At 38.1% G+C, this 13,092-nt stretch overlaps 1 protein-coding gene across 15 annotated transcripts in view; it reads left to right on the forward strand.

The window, feature by feature from the left end:
- Positions 1 to 13,092, forward strand: part of tanc2a (tetratricopeptide repeat, ankyrin repeat and coiled-coil containing 2a) — a 778,741-nt gene that overhangs the window by 170,159 nt on the left and 595,490 nt on the right. The window contains exon 1 of one of the 15 annotated variants that reach the window (XM_059638825.1): positions 10,323 to 10,398. The exons of the other annotated variants lie outside the window; for them this stretch is intronic. Within the exon in view, the coding sequence (XP_059494808.1) occupies positions 10,354 to 10,398 (45 nt within the window). The 5' untranslated portion in view covers positions 10,323 to 10,353. Of the gene's footprint in view, positions 1 to 10,322; positions 10,399 to 13,092 lie in introns of those variants that run through there. 15 annotated transcript variants of the gene reach the window in all.

Below are 13,092 nucleotides of genomic sequence, written 5' to 3' on the forward strand. Positions count from 1 at the left end.
CTTCTCTTAGCTGAAGAATCAATAACATGGGGACAAACATTCTGATTAAGTGGATTGAGAGGAAATATTTCACCCCTGAATGGGTTTTGAATCTTCCAAATGCATTTCAAGATAGGTGAATATTAAGCTGAAGTTTCCATATAATTGCTCTTTGTTGTGTACTTACCTCTGTTAACTCACTGAAGGTGCCTGTTGTATTGATTTCATTCGTTACTGGAGATGGAAATTCACATAAACTGATACCTCTAACCAGCCACGTTCTTATTCCCAGTCTCTCTTTTATTAAGCATACGTTTGTGGGTTGAAAGGTCACTATCCATGCCATCACTTGTAGCTATTTCTTTTTAAACATTAAAATAAATTTATGAAGTGTCTATTTGATTAAAGTACCTTATTTAGCTGGTCAGTTGAACCGCAATGGAATTTTTACCTGCCGTATTTTGAAACATTTCATAGTTTAGTGCACAATTACAGCATGCTGCTACTCATTGGTAATGGAGAATGACTGCTACTATCACAAGAATTAGGGTCATCACTGTTCAATAAATAAAACATTTATTGCTTGTGTTTTCCTTTAGTTGATGACGTTATTTTCAGGAACTAATATAGGGGAAATTCTGGGATTTGTTCATAGGGAGCGTTAATAGTTGCACATCTTTATCCCACAACAATTTGAAGCCCTTGCTTTAGCATAAGTTGCTTTCACTTTTTATAAGTTGAGCCGTGATCTAGGCTATAATTTACACCCACCACCTGCCAACAACTTTAAGACTTTGGCAGGTACTAAGGCAAACCCACCCACCTTGCAATTACAAATTTCATTGCAATGCCATTTTCTGATCCCTATCAGCTGTTTCCAGTGCCTCCCCCTTGGTTTTGATCATGTTCAAGAAAGGAAGAAAAGTTAAACTAGTGACAGAAGAAAATTAAATCCTGGAGGGGATTAAGCTGTTTTTAAAAAAAAAACCTGCAGCAACAGTGAAGAAGTGAAATATTCAGAATGGCAGAAATCATAGTTGTAACTTTTACGTCATAAGCTTGACTTGTTTAGCCCTTATGAGTATCTTACGCCAGCTGTCAGTCAAGCTGATGAAACACTGTTTTGGGAAATACTTAGGAGTGAGAAGGTGAAGCAAAATTTGTCTGAGGCAAACTGTCAACTGGGTTTCAACAAATGATATTAATCAAAGTGCCTTCTTTTCATTTAACTTTAGATTTTCTTTGTTCAGTTGCTTTTATAATCTTGCCACTTCAGTCTAGCTGTAAGATTAAGATTGTTGAAACTGGAAAAACAGATGCTATTCAGAATGAAACTCAATAGAAAATAATTGTCCAAAGGACTTTTTTTAGAAATTTGAGTAATAGTTAATTTAAAAATATTAATATGACTGTACCTAGCAAAGGTTCAGCCTGCTTTTTGGAAGGAAGCATTGTTGGGTAGAATAGAGCACAAAACAATTTGTGTTGGCATTCTCTGGTGATGTACGTATAGAAAACCAATTGGATACCAATGAGCTCAGTTTCATTTTCTACAAAACGGAAGTTGCTGTAGAAGGGTCACTGGACCTGAAACATTAACTCTGCTTTCTCTTCACAAGTACTGTCAGACCTGCTGAATTTCTCCAGCAATTTCTGTTTTTGTTTCAGACTCCTACCATCCACAGTTCTTTTTATTTTAGTTCAGTTTCACTTGTGCTGGAAATAAAATGAGGCTCAAGAATAATACAGATGGTGCAGATGTTAATTTCTGCTTAAACGTTTTCAATGTTATTTCCTCAGCTGCCTCCTCTGTGAAGAGGAAACAACAAAGTTTGATAGGATTGAACTACTTTATGTTCACAATAATGCCTGACACCACACATGCTCAATTATTGTCATAAATATGTTATCTTATGGCAAGCTATACCTTGGATCATCTTCACTATAATGAAGCTTTTGCACGGCAGTTTAGGCTGCAATTAAATTTGAGAATTGAAGAGTCTGACTTCAGTATTCATTGTGAATATTGTTGCCATTTAGACACTTATTATCTGCCTATAGTTGTCATTGTGAATATAGTAACTTGCCACTGAGATTCTCTGTAGTCCATGTGACAAAAGTACAACGACAATGCTGCTAAGTGTGGTGTTTGAGAATTTGACCAAGTGACGATGAAGGGCACTACTTCATTATAGGCTTTCACGTTTAAACCATTTTCAAAGAACACAGGAAATTTGACTGAAGTGACTGGAAAATGTGTGTATTCACAAGGGCCTAGATGTCGTTGAGCATGATTCACTAAATAATATCTGGGTGTGGTGAGTAATTAAGAAGACAAATACTATGGTTTGTTTTACAAAAAGTAGAATATAAGAATGACAAAACCTTGCTACAGTTATACCAGGCATTGGTGAGGTCACACCTGGAACACTGTGTGCACACTTTTGGCTTCCTTAGCTGAAGAAGTTCGCTCTTCTCTTGCATGGAGCTCAAAGATTGATTCTTGGGATGAAAAAAATAATCTGCTGAGGATGTATTAAATGAATAGAGTTTAGAAGTATGAAAGATTATCTAGCTGAAATGTGTAAAATTCTTAAGGGGCTTGACAGGATAGATACTGTGAGGTTGTTTCCACTGGTTGAGGGAATCAAGAATGAGAGGTGACTGTCTCAGTACATTTGTGTCCTGACTTTTCACATCGCCCAGCCCCCGTAAGTTATAGATGGGAACAAGCCTACCTGTGTTTTGGAAATTCCAATTGAGCCTCTTCAGTTTTTGGACAGGTACGTAATCCTGTGGTTTGGTATCTTGTATGAAAGATGGAGTTTCTGACAATGCGGCACTTCTGAGCAAGTATCACTCCAGACTTTGATTTGTTTCCACTGAAATTCTCTTTGGCTTTCCACAAACACCTCATTACTTATTTCTCTACTATTGTGATGAGTCTTCTTCTTGATTTGAGTGAATTATCTTTTAAATTATCAAAAGCATTGCAAAATCTGCTGTGGACAGAGTGATTTTATACAGAAGGATTGCAGTGCGAATGGGGTTGATTACAGCGATGATCTCATCCATGTGATTTTGAACAAAGTCACGTCATATTACGTCCTTTTGACAAATGCATTTTTTCTTGCCCATACTACAACTATGTCAATGATATTCAAATTTCCTGGATTAGAGTGGAGATTGTGAAGTGAAATTTCTAGTTAAATACTAGCATTCAAGCAATTGAGCAACTAATTACATTGCAACCACAGGGTAGATCCAACATCTTTTAAAGGAATTGCTTTAAGAGAGAATCATATGGGGATATGACATGAAGCTAGTTTTTTTTTCTTCCTGGCCAATTTAGACACTGGTGTTTATCAATGATGGGAATGGGATCAAGGGAAAGAAGCTGCTGTGTAGGATAGCATGACCTAATTAAAGGTTATGTTTTAAACTCTTGGTTTTGTCAGTGTAGTATTTTACTCGTGTATGTTCTGAGCAGTTTTGAATCTCCCAGAATTGGAGTTGGTTTAGTTTGCATTGAAGAAGAATGAGATGTTCATATTGCAGTGGACCCGCTGATATTGGTTAACCTGTGCGCCTCAGGTCTGCCCTTTTTGGGACAAATCCTGCTTATGTAATGTTAATATTGATCCTTCATAAAGTCCAGTTTATATTACTCAGTCCATTGCTCAATTATGTGATCTACTGATACACAGAATGTTGTTTCATAATTTCAGGTATATTTATTTAATTGTCACCAGTAAGTCCATCTGAAAAGACAGTTTAGAAATATCAATTATATTGGGATGTTTAAGCAGAAGTATTGAGAGTTTCAAATTGGGCTTGAATAGTTTTGTTATTTTTAACGTAGACTAAAGCAAGGTTAAAGCGCATTTGTTTCACATTTGAGCATAACTTGAATTGGTTCACAAATTAATTTGTCTGCAGTACAGCAGCAGTTATGTAGGTGAGCAAAATCACTTTTCTCAAAGCAAATCCCACAGCAGCAAAGGAATAAATAAAGTGCGTTCTGTTGGTGATTAAGAAAGAGAGTCCATTTTTCTTTCATTTGTCCATACCTATTTCACCAAACACCAACAAAATTTATGGTTTGTTTTTGTTCTGGTGAACAATGTTTTTTTCTGTGATTAAGTGTTTTTATATATGTTTGCTTTGACAATAATTCATAGAATCACTACAGTTTGAAAAGAGGCCACTTGGCCTATTGAATCTGCACTGATCCTACAAATACCATCCCACCCTGATGGGGTCCCAAGTTTACAATGGCTAGCAGACCCAGCCTGCAGATAATGGGAACTGCAGATGCTGGACATTCCGAGATAACAAAGTGTGGAGCCAGATGAACACAGCAGGCCAAACAGCATCTTGGGAGCACAAAACTGACGTTTCAGGCCTAGACCCTTCATCAGAAAAGGGGGATGGGGAGAGGGTCCTGAAATAAATAGGGAGAGAGGGGGAGGCGGACTGAAGATGGACAGAGGAGAAGATAGGTGGAGAGGAGACAGATAAGTTAGAGGCAGGGATGGAGCCAGTAGAGGAGAGTATAGGTGGGGAGGTAGGGAGGGGATAGGTCAGCCTGGGGAGGATGGACAGGTCAAGGGGGTGGGATGAGGTTAGTAGGTAGGAAACGGAGATGTGGTTTGAGGTGGGAGGAGGGGATAGGTGAGAGGAAGAATCGGTTAGGGAGGTGGGGATGAGCTGGGCTGGTTTTGGGATGCAGTACGGGGAGGGGAGATTTTGAAGCTTGTGCAATCCACATTGATACCATTGGGCTGCAGGGTTCCCAAACGGATTATGGGGCGATTTAGCATGGTCAAACCACCTAATCTGAATATCTTTGGACTGTAGGAAGAAATTGGAGCACCCAATAGAAACCTCTGTAAATACAGGGGAAACATGCAAATTCCACACATAATCACCCAGGGCTGGAATCATGCCAGGTCCCTAGTTCTGTGAGGCAGTACTAACCATAGAGCCACTGTCGAGATAATAAAATCATTGAGGTCAATTTTACTCTTAAAAATCTGGAAAAAATAGATGAATTGTGTGTTCCTGGAGCAGTTGATTAATCTGGATGGTTAAAATTTGGTAGCTATGGACATTTTTTCATCCCACGTATAAACTGTATACTAGAGAAATTGTAACATGCCCATTTGGATATATGTTTATTGTTACCAATTCATGAGACAATGTGTGGCAAATCTTAGCAGCAGAATGACCATCTTTAATTGCAGAGAGCATCGCATGTTCCTGTTAAATTCAATTAACAAGGTAATTTTACTTTTTGGTGGAACTAACCCAACTTTGTTCTGGATGTGTGTTCCTATCCCTGCCAAGTTTATCCCGAAGCAGTCTCAACAGACCTTGGGGCTGTTTGGGCAATAGGAATGAGCACATTGTCATTCATTGGTGCAACTATTAGCATCACAACTGCATGTTCTGAAATGCTTGATCTGTTGTGTCCATCTTGTGTTTAATATATACTCAATGCCTGCGGTTCATAGTGTAATCTAGTTAGCTTCAGCTGTACCATGGTGAGGTGTCTGTGCTTCCAGGTGTTGGCCATCATCATGAGTACTTGAAAATGTGAATACTGAACATTAATTAGCCATATGACAATTACAATAACCTTAGAATTGGGAGAGGTAAAGTTGATTCAGATTTGAAATTTTTGAACACTGCAAATTGTGTAGCTTTGACAAAGAAAATAATTAATTATATAAATTTAGAAAATGTCTTCGTGTTTTTGAAAACTTTCAGAAACATCTTGGAAGTAATGAAATTTTAGATCTGAAGATTAATGTTTTTGTGGTCAAAATTTTATTTCAAAGGCCCCATTAAACTGAAATAGGGGTTTTAATTTAGTCTTTAAAATACCTTTCTAAATTAGAGAGCTTTTAGATGCCTGGATTTCTAGAAATTAAAAGTACTTGGCATTTCAATTAAAGAATTCCTTTTGGGTATCAAGTATGCTTTGAAGCGTCTTTTTAAATCTGCCCTCAAGTTGTCATCTGGTAACGGAAGAAGTCATCTGAAAATAACTGTGCCATAAAATGTCTGATTTGAAAGTCCTGGCATTGTTAGAGGAAAAGTTGAATTGAAAATTGGCCACTAATTCCTGTATTTGAATGGTGACAAAACCATTTTTGCCTATCTTTGTTGGCTAAATCTTGGATAGCTAAGTTATTGTTACAGGTATCTTTGTTTGGCTTCGCTTGACTTGGAGTTGCTTCTGCGGTAATCTGCATCAGTTTTATTGTGGAGGAGGATGGAATTTCAATCCACATTTGGCTCAAAGCACTTTTGTTCTGAAAATGTATTTAATAATTGAATGATCTGCAGAGAAATGCTTTCCAGCCAATTTGCAGAAACCAGATTCTGCAGACCGGTAACTAATGGGATACCACAGTGATCAGTGTTTGGATCCCAGCAATTCTGAATATATATTGATTGCAATGAGGGAACTCAAGAAATCTGCAAACTTGCAGATGACACAAAGCTGTGTAGGAGGATGAGCTGTGGTGCAAAGATGCTTCCGTGCTTTTTTTGGTCAAGGTGAGTGAGTGAGTCAGCAGAAAAATGGCAGACGCAGTATAATATGAGTTAATGAGGTTATCCACTTTGGTAACAAAAGCACGAAGGCAGATAATTATCTAAACGGCTGTAAATTGAGAGAGGGGCACGTGCACGAGATCTGGGTGTCCTTGCATACTAGTTGCTGAAGGTAAGCGTGCAGGTGTAGCTGGCAGTTTATAAATCAGATAACATGATATTCACTGTGGGAGGATTTGAGGACGGGAGCAGGGATGCTTGCTGCAGTTATGCAGGGCCTTATTGGGACCAAACCTGGAAAAATGTATGCAATTTTGGCGGCCTCATCTGAGGAAATGTGTTCTTATTGTAGAGGAAGTGCAGCAAATTGATTCCTGAGATTGTGGGATTTAAGTATGCAGACAAGTTGAATTAGTTAAGGATTATATTTGCAGGAATTGAGAAGAATGAGGGAGAACTTGCATAGAAATCACTAATTCTAACAGGACTGTACAGGGAAGGTATAAGAAGGATGTACCTGATAGGGAAATCCAGAACCAAGGATCATAGTCCAAAGATACAGTGAAAACCATTTAAGACTTTGTTGAGAAATTGTGCTACCATAGAAAGCAGTCCAAATCATAACATTGTATGATTTCAAAGAAGAGTTCTAAAGAGCATTTGAGGCGAACGGGATTAAGGGATACCAGGTAAAAGCAGGACAGAGTTCGATAATCAGCCATGATCATAAAGAATGGCAGAGCAGGCACAAGTATTTGAAAGTTCTACTTCTGTTTTCTTTTGTTTATGTGATTTGTAGATGTAAGATTACAAGATGTGACTCTTGGTCTGAATACAGGCAAAGCTTGTTTGATAAGATAACATTGAGTTTGTGTGAATAATTCTGTATCTGAATTGATTGTATTTTACTTTCTTTATGTACCACAACATCAAGTGGAAGTTATCAACAAGAAGGAACAGGCTTTTGTTCTTTTTGTAAAACTTTAGCTGGTAAATATGCTTCCAAGTTTGATACTGGGTTTTTGCCTCCTTGAAGAACTTTGGGATATGGGGGGTAGGAGAGTAGGGAGGGAGAAATGTCTATCGTAAAATGGTTGCAGAACAGAGGCCACCATTTGGCCATTGTGTCTATGCAAGATCTCCACGAGTGACTCAACTCAATATATCCTTTTCTCCTCAGTTGCTTGTTTTGAAAGCACCAATTGTATCTGCCACTACCACACACTTGAGCAGTGCATCGTAGATCCTAAGCACTCCCTCTGTTAAAAACATTCTTCCTTGTGTCTTCAGTGGTTCATTTGATTTTAGCTATTGATTCGCAGAAGTGTCAAGAATCAGAGCATCACCACTGGGAACAGTTTCATCTGTTTTCTCCAAGGAGCTTCTTTGGTACATACACTTAATTGAAATATCTCGTTTCTGTGATCATTTTGTAAATCCTTTCTATGCTCTTTCAAATCTGTGCATTTTTCCTAGAGTGTGGTGGCCAAAATAGGACCAAAGATTCCAGTTTGCAGACTTTTAAAAAGTTTCAGCATAACTTTTTTAATGCTAGGCTTATATATAGTAATCCTGTATTCCTCTTTAACCACGTGATCATCCTGCCCTTTACATCTTCAGTGAGTTGTGAGTAATTGTCCTTATTTCTCTGTTCCTACATACCCTTTTGGATGGGCTACAGTTCTTCAAGAAGGCATCTTTCCAACACCTTCCCAAGTGCAACTAGGTTTGGACAATAACTGTTCCGGTCAGTGGCACTGTCATCCCAAGATGGGTTTTTAAAAAATGCACCCTTTATTTTGTATTACCTTTCCTTGTTCGTTCTACCAACATGTATCACTTTACAATTTTCTGTGAAATTTCAATGTATCTGCCCTTTGTTCCATTCAGTCTGTGCTTGCTTGAAGTTATCACTATCCTCTATCTAGTTCTCAATATTTTCAAGTATTATGATAACAAATTATGAAATTGTGCCCTATTCACCCAAATGTAGACAATTAATATATATCAGTGAAAGCAGGTGTCCTACTAATAGAGAAGGGAAGGTTAAATGAAAGAAGATCCATAATATTCACTTTAAAAGTTAAAAAGTAACTATTTATTTAATCCTAATAATGAGTGAATTAATAGAATTGCTAACAAACAATTCCCCTTTAACTTCGAACTATTCCTCAACTGAACTAAATTCTTTTGGTATGCTGTTCTAGTAAACACGACACCCACTTGTATAAACCCAAGTAATAAGAAATAAATTAAAACTTAGTCTCTCAAAGTCTACGTGCCCTTCTTCTGCTTTTTGAGTCATAAATGCCTTTCTTCTGCTGATCCGGCTGTCAGGGATACTCTCAACTTAGAAGTATTGTGGTACCTTTTTTGGATAGATAGTGTTTTCTTGGAGAGGTTTCTTCTGAGGGCCAGATGCTTGTTTCTCGGATGACTATTTACTCTCTCTGATTTTCAAAAGCCCTTTCCTTAATATGCCTTGGATGATGTATCAGTTTTCTTAGAATAGCATTAGTCTAAGGTTGTCAAAATTATTAGATTTAAATTCAGTTGGCTTTCAATTGGGTAGTGCTCGGTTTAAATTTAATTGGCTTATTCCAGCCAGTTGCCAAAACATTAAAACAAGCCTAAGGTTTCCAATCACGCAGCCAATTGATACATGTTTCAATTTCAGAACTGGCTGTATATCTTTGGCTTGATACATTTTTTTTTCAGTATAAATCTCTTAGCTCAGGAATGCACTTTACCTCTTGAAGGTTCCACACTGTCTTCTCCGTTATCCTTTTTTTAAACAAATTCTAGCTTCCTGTCTTCCAATTCACAGTTAGTCTAGACAACTTCGTAACATAATTATGACTCCTGAGAAATGCTACTGTTTGCCTTACTGCTGTCCCAAAAATCATCCTTCTCAACACTGTTTACTGTCACTCGTATCAACTTTGTATCCATTCTTCTGTGTGCCCATTTATTCCATGAATTATTACTTTACTGGCAAAAAGTGTTGCTTCCTCAAATATCATTTGGAAAACCAAAATCATTTCAATCACATTACCCTCATCATTGTTCTGATGCCTCTCATTTGTAATTTGCATTCTTGCATGTTTATAAACTTAGCTAAATTTTCTCAGCCTAACTCCTCGCTACACCTGAGTTACTGTGTGTGTTAGGAGCTTTGGGTCAAGCATGATAACTTTTTATAGTCAAACATTTTTAAATTTCAAATACTGTCACAAAGTACTTTGATTCTGTGCAGTTGCATATCATTTCCTGACCAAAAATTGCAGGTAGCAATATGCCATATGACAACACAATATCCAGGCAGTAGTATTGGCTTAAAGCACAAAATAAAGCAGACTAGATTTAGACTATGAATATGATTTCTTATTAAGTTAGGGTGATCCTATTTCTTTTAAAACTTCATCCAGAAGGACTTAAGTTGTCCAGTTGGAATTGCATGATTATTTTTAATAACTGACTTAGTTGGTTTTTCTGACTTAGTTGGTGGAAAACTGTCTTTTCTGCTAATTCTGTTAACACTGCAAACGAAGTATGAGTTTGGGCTGTCTGCAAAGCATCAGACAGTGATTACATGTGATTGAGTAGATGAGATGTAGTGTTTGTAAGACAGGATGAGTGCACGTTCAGTCAGGATTATCATTTTCTTGTTATTGCAGGTTTTGCTGTAGCTTAGTAACAGTGTCCTCATTCTGCTGGCAGTTGACACTTTTGTAGCTGGAAGCTGGCTGATTGTGGAAATAAATAAGCTTTTGTTAATGCTCTAATTCTCTCAATTCTCTTAGATGAGTCATGTTTCAAAGCCACTGCAGGGAGCAGAAGAACATAAATGCAGAGGTGGGCACGTGTTTTGTTTTAATGAAAGTATCAGAGGATTGGTATTTTGTATTTGATAAACAGTTTTGCATGTCACCCTCTAATTGTTTTTAGCTTTGTTTCTATATGACTATTTCTTGCAATAAAAGCAGTGATCATGTTTATTTGACCAATCTCTTGTTCCCTGCTAATTCAGAGATTGGTACTCATACAGTGGATGTTGACTTTTGAGCACAAATGAAGTATGTAGATAACATTCCCATCTCCAGATATTGGTCTATTACTGTTTTTGATGTGATTTTGACTTTAATATGATGGCCAATTAACAATAAAATCAAATTCAGAAGAATCTCACATCTTTAAAACAGATGTAAGCTGTGCACTTCAGTGATGTTTGGTCCCAATTGTAGAACTTTGAAAGATCTAGGTGCAACAATCCAAACACAAGATTGCTGCACAATTAAAAAAGTCTGTAAGCTCCAAATGATGTTTATAGCTGTTTGAATGTTTGAAGTACTGCTGTTAGTGTTCTTTTCTTGAAAGCCTTCTGTATATTCTGTAATGTCATATATAGTGTGAACGGTCTTATCATGTTTTGCCAAATTACTAAACTACCCTATCTTTAATATTGAAAATATGTGCCATGATGCGGAGGTATTGTTGTTGGACTGTTGCTGGACTAGGGTGGACAAGGTCAGGAGTCATGCAACGCCAGATTATAGTCCAACAGGTTTATTTGAAACAAGCTTTCAGAGCACTGCTGCTTCGTCAGGTGGAGTATACAGTCATGTCATGTGCAGCATTGATACACTTTCCTTTAACACCTCTGACATTAGATATAGAAGGACTGAGTTTAGCAACATTTTGATAAAATAATTCTGGTTTCTCTGCAAAAATTTGATTTCTAGATCATGGGATTTATTAAACTGTTCAACAGCTGATAATTATAATAAAATATAAAACTTTCAGGAAGGAGTTAGATTTAGACTAAAGGGAACAGGCTGTTTACTTAAATGCTCAAACATTATCAAAATAAATGGCAGATTGGGCTTGAACAGCCAAATTGCTTATTCTCCCATTTGCCTATGTTTCTGCGTTAAAGGTTGCGGTGAAGAGACATGAAATTGTAGTCTAATTGACTGTAGCTCCACCTTCAATACCATTATCCCCTCCAGACTGATCTCTAAAACTCGGTGACCTTGGTGTCAGCTCCGCTGTTTGCAACTGGATCCTCATCTTTGTGACTCACAGACCACAATCAGAAGATAGGTAACTGCACCACCCATGATTGTGTTGCCAAATTCTGAATGAACGCCATCTACAAGATTGCTGGCAACACCACCGTAGTAGGACGGATATCTAACAACAAGTCAAAATACAGAAGGGAGATGGAGGGTTTGGTGACGTGGTGCAATGAGAACAATCTCTCTCTCAACATTGGCAAAGCTAAAGAACTGATTGTTCACTTCAGAAAGAAAGGAGGAGAACATGCCCACGCCGACATCAACAGAACTGAGGTCAGGATGGTGGAGAGCTTCAAGCTCTTCTGACAATAACCAACAACGTGTCCTCGACTTTCCACATAGATGCGACTGTTGAGAAGGCACAGCAACGCTGCTTCTTTCTCTGGTTGCTCACGGAGTTTGGCATGTCCATAAGGTCCCTCACCACCTCCTACAGATGTGCATTTGAAAGCGTCCTATCCAGGTGTGTAATTGCTGCCCAGGACCTTATGAAACTGCAGAAGGTGGTATGAACATCCCAGACTATCACAGAAGCCAACCTTACATCCATGGACTCCATTTACGTGGTTCGCTGCCATGAAAATGCTGCTAAAATCATCAAAGACCCATTGCACCCCAGTAATGACCACCTACAACTTGTTCCATCAAGCAGAAGATACAGAAGCCTGAACACACACCAGTAGGTTCAGGGGCAGCTTCTTCCCGGCTGTTGTTCTAATGTATGGACACCCACTGTTCTCTCAATGCTGACTTTGCTAATATAGATTTTGCCTAACGCACATCCTTGACAATATAACCTGTATGTCTCGAATCTTCTGATCTGCACATCCTTGTTTACTAGGATCTTCTGTGCTGCTCGTAAACAAAGCTTTTAGCTGTACTTTGTACAGGTGACAATAAATCAATCAATCAAGCAGTTAACAGTGCACTCACCAGGACGGACATACACAAAAACAACTTAACTGAACCAATCATTTGTGTAGCATGAGAAAGTGGTCCTGATTGGTTAACCAATGTTTTGCATGGAGCTGCAGAAGGAACTGTTAACTGTCACAGTTAACAGGTTAAATTCAAACTGGACAAGTCAAGGTTGGATTTCATCCATGGTGGTATGGGAATTAGCAAGTATTACTCAGTGGGGGGGAAAAAGTGCAGTTTGTGCATTCTCTTGCAAAAGACCAGGGCCCTGGGTGAATAAATATAACTACTAGCACATGCAGAAGAAATATACCGCAAGTCTGAGTTTTGTTCTAAAATTAGTTTCTGGTATAATAACGAGCAGAGTCAGTTATTTAGTAAATGTTGTCTCGTTGAAGAATCACATTTGAACATTGTGGACATACCGTCCACCGTGGGGGTGGGGAGGGTGTGGAGTGTGAATTCAGAATTGTAAATAAATGTGCAGATTATGCCTATGAGTGTAAAATAAAACTTGTTTTTTCTTTAAAAAAACAAAAATCTGCCTGCCTTC

The sequence above is a fragment of the Stegostoma tigrinum genome, chromosome 31 (assembly GCF_030684315.1).
Source record: "Stegostoma tigrinum isolate sSteTig4 chromosome 31, sSteTig4.hap1, whole genome shotgun sequence".
NCBI lineage: Eukaryota > Metazoa > Chordata > Chondrichthyes > Orectolobiformes > Stegostomatidae > Stegostoma > Stegostoma tigrinum.